General features: G+C 42.9%; 1 protein-coding gene across 2 annotated transcripts in view; it reads right to left on the bottom strand.

Moving 5' to 3' along the window:
• Nucleotides 1–168: 168 nt before the first annotated feature.
• GNPTAB (N-acetylglucosamine-1-phosphate transferase subunits alpha and beta) overlaps nt 169–12,719 on the bottom strand; it is an 88,694-nt gene continuing 76,143 nt past the window's right edge. The window contains exons 19-21 of one of the 2 annotated variants that reach the window (XM_062203038.1): nt 11,226–11,393; nt 4,167–4,257; nt 169–1,572 (exon numbers count right to left, since the gene is read on the bottom strand). In XM_062203038.1, the coding sequence (XP_062059022.1) occupies nt 1,495–1,572; nt 4,167–4,257; nt 11,226–11,393 (337 nt within the window). In that variant the 3' untranslated portion in view covers nt 169–1,494. The remainder of the gene's footprint in view (nt 1,573–4,166; nt 4,258–11,225; nt 11,394–12,719) is intronic. The other variant, XM_062203039.1, reaches the window with a different exon arrangement.

Genomic DNA, 12,719 nt, shown 5'->3' with positions numbered 1-12,719 from the left:
TGCCTCCATAAAGCAACACTCACTAGTGCTTTATAATACTAATCTCTCCTTATATTTACCTCCACTTAATTGTACAGAACCTGACATACTATATAAGCACTCAAGTTACTGCTGAATCGATTCAAAAATTCAATCTTCAAAGACTTAAAATGAAAGCATCAGACAAAATTAAACTTTTATGACACTTCAGTTTTTCAAATACATAACTGGTACAGCACAAACACAATATTTACATTTCAATGTCTTTTTACAAAATATGTGTGCCATTTGAGAACACTGCGAGATCCTGATCTAAAATATCAAGAGTTCAAAAAGGACTCCTGGACCGTGGTGTCCACAAATCTGCTGTATAATGATTTAACAAAATATGGCTAATGTGAGGGTTCACCCATACATAAAAACACTCTCAGTCGTCACATAGCGATGGTTGTGGGTCAAATCCGGCTGCTGGCCTGTTTTCTTACAGAGCTGTAAGCTAGACATGGGTTTTATACCTTTTGAAGGATTATTCAAAAAACAAAAAACTAAACATAGAAGATTATGTGACAAAGACACTTGACGCCTGCAATAATTTACTATCTGGCCTTTTACAGGAAAAGTTTGTTGACCCCTGTTCTATAAGAAACTGTGAGAGAAAGCTACTGGAATATAGAAGTATTAAATAAGACACCACTGTAATGTGCCAATGCCATCAGCACTACTCATTTCTAAAATGAGGCACTTCTGTTTGAATATGTACATTTCCAAAACATAATTACATCTGGTAAGTAGCACTGCTACTTAACTCTAGCCCTTTGAAATTAGGCCTGCAAGCGAAATCACAGTATTATAGGGGCTGAAGTAAACAAGCACAAAGTATTTTAGATAAGAATCATGGAGTTCTTCAGTAGTTGCCAGTGGTTTAAGACTACTTACAGTCTAAACTTTAATAAAGTTTGTGATTCAGATATTGCCAACAGGAGGTGATATTATTGTATTACTTAAATAACATCTAAAAAACATGTTTAGACTCTCCTGTTCAGAAGCAAGAATATGTAGTTAACTTAGTAGCTACTTATTTGAAAAATGGAAAAGAAGAAAATAAAAAGCACAAAACTATAGCAAAAAAGCTCTGGAATGCAAAGACTGGCGTTTCTCAGCACTCCCTCTCAAGCTGGCCTAGGCCTCTCATGTTACAGTTAGTTTGCAAGAGTTGCTGTGGGAAATTGGCAGCTGTCTCCCACCAGTGAGCCTTTTTATAAAAAGGATGAAAGGTCAAGAGCAAATGCTGTAAAAGTAAAACACTTCAGAGTTGCTCAACACACCAGTTTGTAGTGGGCTGGTTATTAATTCCTGGGCAGTGGGCAGTACACCCGCCACTGGACTGTAGGGTTCTGTGTTTACCCTTCTTCAGGCCAAGCTGGCTAAGCTTCGCATCACAAAGTCACCTCTGTGATGCCGAGTTTTAAAATACTCAGTAAATGCTGAGGTAGATGATTTTCAAGGGAAGATCTTCTATACCCTGATTCGATCAGGACTAGTTTCTTTGTGTATCCGTCTTCTGGGAAATATCTTCCGCTTAAGTGCAATTAACTGAATGATGAAAGACAGAAAATAAATTTCAATCACCATGTTGATCAAAGACTATAAAATACATCAAACTTCTGAGAGCCACATGACTTTCATCATAAGGAGCAGATATCAAACAAGACTGTCAATTTCTCCTCCCCCTAAATGAAGCCAACCACTCATTTTGTTTAGCCTTGTAAGATCAAAATGCCTATTATGTGCCTGCAAAGAGTCCCAAGAGGATTAAGATTATTTTGACCCATGCTTCATTTATCTAAGACCTATGACTACAGATTTTCACAGACATTACCAAACATTTATTTTCAAGATGTCCTTTTGTCCAGTCTTTCTGTGGAAGGATACTGGCTCTGTTTAGCCATTAAGACACTGTCTCTGGGTTTGGGTAATGCCTACATTAGTAAGATCGGATTTTTAAAAATACAAAAAAAGATAACTATGGATAAAAATCCATTTTTTTCTATACCTAATCTAAAAACAATCATCTGAGAATAATTTATGAGTAAGAAGTAATATGAAAATTAATTTGTTTATTAGTAGCTTAGAACTCAGAAAAGTACTTTTTTTTCCCCCCTCATAGAAAGTTTACTCATTATATATCTGAAATTGAAAACCTAAACATCATTATAATAAACTTCAGTGAGAATAAGTGTGTTCCTTGTGGTTTCCATTTGGGATCCCTATTGATCGCCTTCTCTCTCCCCAGCTTTTTTTTTTTTTTTTTAATTTCATTTCATAAATGTGAATTTACAAAGTGCAACTTTTGTATTGTTGTGGCTCCCCCCCCAACCTCCCTCCCTCCCGTGGCCCTCCCCTCTCCCTCTCCCATCCCTCCCTTTATCGAGTTTCATTTTCAATTACCTTCATATACTGAAGATCAACTTGGTATATACTAAGCAAGGATTTCAACAGGCTGCACTCACACAACCGCACAAGGTATAGGGTATTGTTTGACTAGTAGTGTTTTTAAGTTTCATAGTAAAACACATTAAGGACAGAGATCCTACGTGGGGAGCATGTACCCAGTGACTCCCGTTGTTGATTTAACAATTGGCACTCTTATTTATGACGTCAGCAATCGTCCGAGACTCTTGCTGTGAGCTGTCTAGGCTATGGAAGTCCCTTGAGTTCACCGACTCTGAACTTGTTTAGTCAAGGCCGTGTCACAGTGGAGGTTCCTTCCTCCCTTCAGAGAAAGGCGCCTCTCTCCTTGATGGCCTGTTCCTTCTGCTGTCTCCCCAGCTTTGTGGGACAGTTACTCCTTTATCTAGAAGTGGGAAGTGAGGCTTTGCCCAAGCAGAAGCCACCAGGGTTTGAATAAAAAGCTGGGACTGGGGAGGACAGGGAGGAGCAGAGCTGGCTGGTTTGTTGGTGAGGATAGCAGAGGAAGCAATCTGACTACATCTTGATGCTAGAGAAATGAGGGGGCTTAACCTGCCCTTTCTTTCTCCTTCTTCTTTCCTTTCTAGTCTCTATTCTTTGCTGGAATCAATGGCAGAGGCAAGACTGACTGACCCTTCTCTTCCCTTGTACTGGCCCCAGCACACTTGAGTCACTGGGGCCAGCAACAAAGTTCCTTACTAGAGCCCTGCTCCAAATGCAAGTACTGTCTTTTTGAGATTTTTTTTCTAAGATTTTTATCGGCCAGGACCAATGACAACCAAGAACAAGACGTATGATCCCTGGGAAAGATGAATGTTAAGTTGCCCTCCTGATTGATCACCTACTGAACCTCCGTGTCCTCAATTTCCTTCCATCTGTGGCAGGAAGCCCAGTCATTATCCTAAAGCTCTCAATACACACAACTTACCTCCCTCCTTCTTGGTATAAGTAAACTCAGTGTCCTTTCCTCTGACAGCTGGGAAAGCCCCATTAAACTGGTCAGAGGCTGGGGTGGGGCTGCATGCCCTGTGTAAGTCATGTGTGCCCATGACTGCTCCCGTTTCAATCCCTTCTCCTCAGAGTATTTCATGCCTGCAAGCTAATAAGGATTCTTTTATCCTTTTCCTTCTACCGAGTAAGTCTCCCTCCTCCCCCTGAACCCTCGCCTGAAGGAGACTGTGTGTGTGCACGCATAGAAGTGAGCCCCGGTGCAGAGGTGCTGACAACAAGAGGAGTAAGGGGAGCACAACAAAATCTCAGCAGGACAAAGGCACTGTAAATGGAACATGGCCAGTGTGAGCAGAGCTACACACAGAACCATGGGTGTCTGAATATAAGACCCTGCAGTCAATCTAGAAAGGTTAAGACAATGGAAAAAAGTGGAAGACTCATAAAAAATTACTATCAGATGAGGATTATAGACAGTTTTTGGTTAAAAATATTAGAGCTTTTCAGTTTTAGCCTGAAGTCCAAAGTTAATCTATTGAGTTCCAGTTGAAAAGAAGACTGGTAATAGACTTGAAGATGGATCAATAAAAGGCAACTATGTTGGCTGCCTGAATATTATAAAATATATCTGCCATACTGACATATGATCAAGCTACAAAGCCAGTAGGAGAAACTGAAACTTTCTTGATATGAATTTATATCATTTTCTAAATGATTCAGATGCTAGGTTACACCAAAAACAATTTAATAGCCAAACATATAAAACTTACTTGTTCAGCAAAAAATGAGAATATAGTAAATATAATCAATGTTGCTAGTACACAGTGGGTCCAGAACTTCAATCTGTCTCGATATGCCCTCCTGGTTAGAGAAAGAAGAAAGCAAACATGTACTTCTGTATATGGTCTCATGTGTACTTCTGTATATGATGTATGGTCATTAGTTAAAAGTGATTTACACACTAGTTTTACAAAAACAATACTATGAACATAAAAACATTGCTACAGGCCATTTTAAAATGTTAACACAATATACATTTTCAACATGAGTGCAGATTTGTTATTGCATCAGAGTAAATATTATACTTGAATCAGTTAGTTACCAAGTCAGAAAAGAGGACTTCAAAACAGAATTACTTCTGGCACTCAAACAAAACCATGGTCTCTTTTTACTTATTCATTCATATTCATATACTCATTCAGTCATTTGATAAATACTTCCTGTGGACTCAGTGAAATGAACAAGATAACGTCCCCTCTGAAAAGTGTTCAGATATCTGTGTAGTCACCAACATGTCATCACCTAAGATGGACAGAAACAGGTACTATCAAAAGTCAAGTCTTACAGCAAAACTGAAGCGGAATGCAGACGGCGCCAGAGACTGTGACGCTTTAGCTTAAGAGGGGAGGGAGAGGGCGTGGCTGAGAAAGGGAGCTGAGTAGCAGCAGAAAGGCTGAGTCAAGAGCTGAGCCCTGCAGAACCGAGTGCAGCCAGGCCCAGGGTGCTCAAGAGAGCTAAGCAATGGAACAGGGGGTGGAAGGAACTGTAGCTGCTCTGGAAAACCCTGCAAAGGGGACTGGACATATTATTCCAGTAGGAAAGTGGATGAAATGGCAGTGGGCAAGTGTGGGTGGCACAATGAGGGCAAAAACAGGGGCCGGTATGGTGGTAGAGCAGATAAAATCCTCTGCCTGCAATGCCAGCATCCCATGTGGGCACCGGTTCCTGTCTTGGCTGTTCCACTTCTGATCCAGTTCCCTGTTAATGGCCTGGGAAAAGCTGTGGAAGATGGCCCAAGTGCTTAGGCCCCTGCCACCCATGTGGGAGACTCGGATGAAGCTCCTGGCTTCAGCCTGGCTCAGCCCCAACTGTTGCAGCCATCTGGGGGGTGAACCTCTTTCTCTCCCTCTCTCTGTAACTTTGACCTTCAAATAAATAAATAAATATTTTTTTTTTTCAGAGCCCATATGGAATGTAGGCACTGTAGGCAGATTCTTAACCTTCTACCTCACAACACTGGCCCTAGTAAATAAATTTAAACAAAAAATAAGGGCAAAAACAGTGGCCATCAGCAAGGTGAATGGATAAACAATACAGACAGTCCAGTGCAGTCCAATTATAAGAAATAGATGACAGTTGTCCTAGGCAGTGAAAATGAAAAGAAATAAGCAAGAAAGGAGACAGCAAACAGTAGAATCAACTGGAAATGTTGATGACAGGATACTGAGGATAAAGAGAGCAGTACAACCAGGGGCTGGCACTGTGGCGCAGCGGGTTAAAGCCCTGGCCTGAAGTGCTGGCATCCCATATGGGGGCTGTTCTAGTCCTGGTTGCTCCTCTTCTGATCCAGCTTCTGCTATGGCCTGGGAAAGCGACAGAAGATGGCCCAAGTCCTTGGGCCCTTGCACCCACACGGGAGACCCGAAAGAAGCTCCTGGCTCCTGGCTTTGGATTAGCGCAGCTCCGGCTGTTGCGGCCATCTGGGGAGTGAACCAGTGGATGGAAGACCTCTGTCTCTACCTCTCTCTGTAACTCTTTCAAATAAATAAAATAAATCTTAAAAAAAAAAAAAAGAGAGAGAGAGAGAGAGTGGTACAACCCAGTTTCCTCATCTGTATTTTGGAAATAATAATTTGTTATGAAGATTGAATTTTAAAATGCAAACATAAGGTTTGGAATATATGCTAATAATTACCAAATTCAGGCCTTTGCACTGAGTTCCAGAGTCTCACAACTATTTGGGAACGGATGTCTCTATCCCAAGTCACATGACCAAAACGATTCTCTCTATCTTCCTCCTATCTTCCCCACATCTATTCACAGGATCACAACCGATTCAGCCAACTCTGATCAGACTCTATGTGTAAGTTAAAGAGCCCGGAAGCCACAGGCTATATGACAGTACTGTGTTTCCTCAGCAGTCAGAAAGCCCATTCACTGATCACCTACTATGTCCTAGGGAGGAAATGCTGGATGCAGAGGTGAGGGAAGGCACTGTCTTTGGCCATAATGAGGGCTCACAGACTACCAGGAGAGACAAAGGCAACCAGATTGCTGCACAGTGTAGCAAGTGCTCTACCTGAGAAAGGAAATGGGCTCCTGTGGAAATAGGAAGAAAGTCCGTGCAGGAAACCAGGGTTGGATGACCAAAGATGCATGAAGAGAAAAAGAAAAAGGATAGTTTCTAGAAAGTAGGTTGCTGGGTCAGCAGTGAGAGATAACACAGACACTAAGGGAGGTAAAGAACAAGCCACCCCCAAATCAGGGGGTTGCAGAGAATACACTTGATTCGTGTCATTTGTACTGAAATCAAAATCCTCTCAATTTTTTTTTTTTTAATTTTTGACAGGCAGAGTGGACAGTGAGAGAGAGAGAGAGACAGAGAGAAAGGTCTTCCTTTTGCCGTTGGTTCACCCTCCAATGGCCACCGCGGCCGGCGCGCTGCGGCCGGCGCACCGCACTGATCCCAAGGCAGGAGCCAGGTGCTTATCCTGGTCTCCCATGGGGTGCAGGGCCCAAGCACTTGGGCCATCCTCCACTGCACTCCCGGGCCATAGCAGAGAGCTGGCCTGGAAGAGGGGCAACCAGGACAGAACCCGGTGTGCCGGCGCCGCAAGGCAGAGGATTAGCCTGTTGAGCCACGGCGCTGGCCTCAAGTTAATCTTATGCCTACTCTTTTCTTATTCCTTTGGGCCCTTAAAGGTAAATTTAGTCACAAACTGGATAGTTAATACTCAGAACCATATAAAGATGTTTTCCCTCTGAACCAAAGGAGAGTGAAAATGTAGAGAGGCGGTTTCTTGCCAGTTTTGGAAACTGTGGCTCTATAACAACTTGTTAACAAAAAAATAAATATATACAAGGGTACTTCAAGGAGTTTGTGGACAACAGAATTAAAAAATAAGCTTACTTGGATGTAAAAAAATTTGAAATCCATGCAGTTTTTTCATAATAAACAATTTTCATGAACTTTTTGAAGACCCCTTGTAGATTTCAGAATAGACCTGTTTAATATCTGTCTTATCCAACTCTAACATATCAAGGAGTTCTAGTGAGTCTGACAGGTTCCCCTTTGAGGTCTCCCCTATTCTGTCTACTGTTTTCTCTGGATTCGCACAACTGTCTCCTCGGTTCATCCCTTGATGATCTGTTTCTGGTTCTAGTCACATGCTTATTACTCGTGTCTGTTGCCAGTTCCCACACAATTCTGCCCCACTCCAAACAACTTCCTCATCAGTCTAATCTTCACATGACTATTAGTTATCATTTCAATTCATGACATCTAATTATAGAAAACACCTTTAAAAAAATCTATCCTGGGGAGGTTTATTCTCTAGAGAAAAGTCTAAATCAGATACAGTCCTTCACAATCTTTCTTTTCCCTTAACAAAGCATTGTCTTGCACTTCTGTGCTTTTGCACATGTCATTCCTTCTATCAGGAATGCTCTTTCCTACCTGGAAACATTATTTTCATAATTCCAAACCAAGTCCCAACATCTTCTTTGCCCACCAGAACCAAGTGTTCCTTCCTGTATACACTAATAGCATTGAACCCTACTGACAAACATGCTATACTATATCTCAGTCATTTGCCCAGTCTATGTCACCGGGAATAGACTATGAGCACCTGTAAGTGTGGTATCACACATCTTTCATCTTTATACTCCCAGCATGTGGCACAGGGATAAAATTTTCCTAACCTGAAAGATTAAATTACCATCCTAATTAAAAATTAGCAATGGCAGTAGTATAAAGGACGAAGATCACTTTTAAAGCAGCTTTGGGGTATAGGAGAATGTAAGGAGAATTGGGAGCCAGGCCGGATTTGCTACTTGCCAGCTACTATAGCTTGAGCAAATTACTCAGCTTCTATGACGGTGTTCTTACCTATAACATGGCAGTAACAATACCCTTAACTGTAGGAAGCAAATATAAGCCCAGCACAGTGTCTGGCATACAGTGGGCTCTTAGGCAAGAGGGTAGCTACTCTGCCGGCAATGACAATGACTAAGGCTCAGCAAGTGTGCTCTACCAGGCTGGAAATTGACTCCCAAGTTAATATCTGGGCTTCCCCATTCACAAGCTGAGATGCCTCATGCGAGTTACTTCTAGCTCTGTGCCTTAGCTCCCCTTCTACAGAATGAGGATACAGTGACCCACCACAGAGTTGTTGTAAGAGTGAATGGAGAGATGGATGAAAAGCTCTTAGGATGGTGCTTATTATTTAAACATTCAATATTGGTAGTGGTCATTACCACATTATATACTTAATAAAAGTCACCTGACTGAACAAACATTAAGAATGAAATCAGGGGCCGGCGCCATGGCTCACTTGGTTCATTCTCCGCCTGTGGCGCCGGCATCCCATATGGGTGCTGGGTTCTATTCCCGGTTGCTCCTCTTCCAATCCAGCTCTCTGCTGTGGCCTGGGAAGGCAGTGGAGGATGGCTCAGGTGCTTGGGCTCCTGCAACCGCATAGGAGACCAGGAGGAAGCTCCTGGCTCCTGGCTTTGGATTGGCATAGCTCTGGCCATGGTGGCCATTTGTGGGGTGAACCAACGGAAGGAAGACCTTTCTGTCTGTCTGTCTCTCTCACTGTCTAACTCTATCTGTCAAAAAAAAAAAAAAAAAAAAAAAAAAAAAAAAGAATGAAATCAAGCAGAGCAGGAAAAAAAAATGGCCACAACAGAGGAGTCTCTACTGTTTTCCTAGATGACTAAGAGTTGCTTCAAATATCTCTATCAATGGTTTCTTTTTCTCATTCAGATCTCACAGTTTAACACCCTCAAATTTCCTTTCTTGATTCAGTGAATTCTCTTCCTGAGGACCAACCCCAGATTATGATTTCAACTACAAGCTCTGTGAAAAAGGTTTCCCAAACCAAGCCTTCCCTAGCTCCAATGTCCATCTTTCTACTTCAAGGCTCTCTCATGTGTATAACTGTTACCACAACACAACTACACCACCCTTCTCAATGCCCCCACAGGCCAGGGGCAGCATGCTTTCTAAGATAACCAGGCTTAAAACCTGTCTGGCTATGCCTTCCCTCCTCTCTGGTAAGTCACCAAGCTCAGACTGCCATTCCTCAGTAAAAGGCTGCTTCTCTTTTCTACTCCGATGATTCTGGTTTGAAATAGCACTCATTATGGCATCCAAAGGTTACTCCAACGGCAATGATGCTATATACCAAGTGAGAGAAACCAGACACACAAGGTCATATGTTGTCCATTCCTTTCATAAGAAATATATGGATAGGAAAATCCATGGAGAGAAGGCAGGTGAATGACAGCCAGAGGCAGACATTATGGGAAATAGGGAGTGACTCATTAATGAGTATACAGTGCTCTTTTGGACTGATGGAAATGTTTTCAAGCAGATAGATATTATATAACATTATGAATGTGCTATATGCCACTAAAGTTTACATTTTAAAATGCCTAATTGTATACCATATGACTTTTACTTCTGCCTTTAAAAAATTCTTCCTTTCAGGCTTTCCCTCTCATTTTAATTAATTAATTAATTTATTTATTTAATTTATTTTTTTGACAGGCAGAGTGGACAGTGAGAGAGACAGAGAGACTTCCTTTCCATCGGTTCACCCCTCAATGGCTACTGCGGCCAGTACACTGCGCTGATCTGAAGCCAGGATCCAGATGCTTCTCCTGGTCTCCCATGCGGGTGCAGGGCCCAAGCACTTGGGCCATCCTCCACTGCACTCCTGGGTCATAGCAGAGAGCTGGCCTGGAAGAGGAGCGACTGGGACAGAATCCAGCACCCCGACTGGGACTAGAAGCTGGTGTGCTGGCGCCACAGGCGGAGGATTAGCCTAGTGAGCCGTGGCGCCAGCCTCATTTTTATTTTTTATAACTCTACTAAGTAATTTTTTAAAAATTTATTTGACAGATAGTTAGACAGTGAGAGAGAGACAGAGAGAAAGGTCTTCCTTCAGTTAGTTCACTCCCCAAATGGCTGCTAAAGCCGGAGCTACGCCGATCTGAAGCCAGGAGCCAGGTGCTTCCTCCTGGTCTCCCATGCAGGTGCAGGGCCCATGCACTTGGGCCATCCTCCACTGCCCTCCCAGGCCACAGCAGAGAGCTGGACCAGAATTGGAGCAACTGGGACTAGAACCGGGCGCCCATATGGGATGCTGGCACCACAGGCGGAGGATTAATCAAGTAAGCCACGGCGCCGGCCCTCTACTAGGTAATTTTTAAACAACTCTGAACCAAAATTCCATCCTTCACTCATTACCTATAAAAGTTTCCTAGTTAGTTACAAAAGCTAATGCAAAGTCTGATTGTTAAGAATCTTGATGAAATGGTTCCTAACGCTTCTCCAAGGTGTATTTCCCATCATTTGAGTGCATGAATTCTCCAGCTGAGCCGGGCTAGTCCCCAAACTGCCTGTCTCCAAACTTTCGTTCATTGTTCCCTTCTCACCACTTTCTGGGATTCTGCCTTCAGGACTTAGCCCAATCCTATTTTCCCCAAAGTCCCTGACCAGCAGCTTCGCCCACAGTCACGTTATACATCTATTTGTACTAAACAATAAGCTCTCCCAAACTGGTATTTCTGTTCACCTATACAATGGTCAACGGACAACTGAATAAAGGAATAAACTTTCAATTAAGCTGAGAACACAATTATGTATTTTTACAAATCTCTTGAAATACCAGTAAGCATCTTTCAAATATTAAACTAAGAAGAAAAAGTATAACTATTTTTACAAAGAAATTACAGAGCAAATAGCACATTAAAGAAACTGTCACTCTAAAATATATATACATATGTACGCATGCACACATGTGGAATACAAGAGACCTTACCATTCCTGTAGCTCATGCATATGAAGGAAACGGTTTCGATACTCTCTGGGAAGCTCAAACTGGGAAGGTATGGGAAACATGGACTCATAGAAGTCCCTGAGAACAGCCTTCACGGTCTGGGCATCTTTATGATTGTGGTCAATGTTGTCATTCAGGCAAACAAACTTCCTAAAATAACAGAAACCCAGGGTTATCGGTTATCACTGCATGATCCTGTCCTAACAAAAATGGAAAATGAATTTCAAATGTATTTTAAGTGGACTTATGTCTCAAGTAGGTACTTTTTTTTTTTAAAGATTTACTTATTCACTTGGAAGCAGAGTCACAGAAAGAGAGAAGGAGAGACTGAGAGAGTTCTTCCATCCACTGGTTCACTCCCCAAATGGCAGCAACGACCAGGGCTGGGCCAGGCTGACCAGGAACCAGGAGCTTCCTCCAGGTCTCCCACGTGGATGCAGGGGCCCAAGGACTTGGGCCATCCTCTGCTGCTTTCCCAACTATAGCAGAGAGCTGGGTTGGAAGTGGAGAAGCCAGTACTTGAACCCAACTGGCACCCATATTGGATACCAGCGCTGCAGGCTGTGACTCAACCACTGTACCACAGCGCCGGCCCCCATCAAGTACGTACATTTGCTGATATGATTCTCCCAGGGAATTAATGTTTGAGAAAATATTTCTTTAGATAGTTTTCACCTAGGCTGGCGCCGTGGCTTAACAGGCTAATCCTCTGCCTTGCGGTGCCGGCACACCGGGTTCTAGTCCCAGTTGGGGCGCCGGATTCCATCCCGGTTGCCCCTCTTCCAGGCCAGCTCTCTGCTATGGGCCAGGAAGGCAGTGGAGGATGGCCCAAGTCCTTGGGCCCTGCACCCGCATGGGAGACCGGGAGAAGTACCTGGCTCCTGGCTTCGGATCAGCGCGATGCGCCGGCCGCAGCGGCCATTGGAGGGTGAACCAACGGCAAAAAGGAAGACCTTTCTGTCTCTCTCTCTCTTACTATCCACTCTTCCTGTCAAAAAAAAAAAAAAAAAAAAAAAAGATAGTTTTTACCTATAAAACAAGAGAACTAGGGTAGATAACACCTTAAAAGAACCTACTAGCTATGAAAGTAAATTGCTTTAATGATATTCATTTACCATGTACTAAGTCTGTTAAGTACTTAAAACAAAGTTCTCTGAACTGATAGTTATGCTATGAAGAATGGGCACATGTAGATAACAAAGAGAGAAATGGTGCTTTATAGCTACAAATTCTATATGTTTGATGATTTCTTTTTGATGGATCTCCAATCAAGCATTAAGATTCTAGACTTCCAGGGGCCAGCACTGTGGAGTAGCGGGTAAAGCTGTTGCCTGCAGTGCTGGCATCCCATACAGGTGCCGGTTTGAGACCCGGCTGCTCCACTTCTGATCAAGCTCTCTGCTATGGCGTGGGAAAACAGTAGAGGATAGCCCAAGTCTTTGGGCCCTTGCACCCGCATGGGAGATCCAGAAGAAG

The sequence above is a fragment of the Lepus europaeus genome, chromosome 10 (assembly GCF_033115175.1).
Source record: "Lepus europaeus isolate LE1 chromosome 10, mLepTim1.pri, whole genome shotgun sequence".
In the NCBI taxonomy this organism is placed as follows: Eukaryota; Metazoa; Chordata; class Mammalia; order Lagomorpha; family Leporidae; genus Lepus; species Lepus europaeus.
Note: the sequence above shows the minus strand (reverse complement) of the source record. Positions and strands in the feature narration are given on the sequence as shown.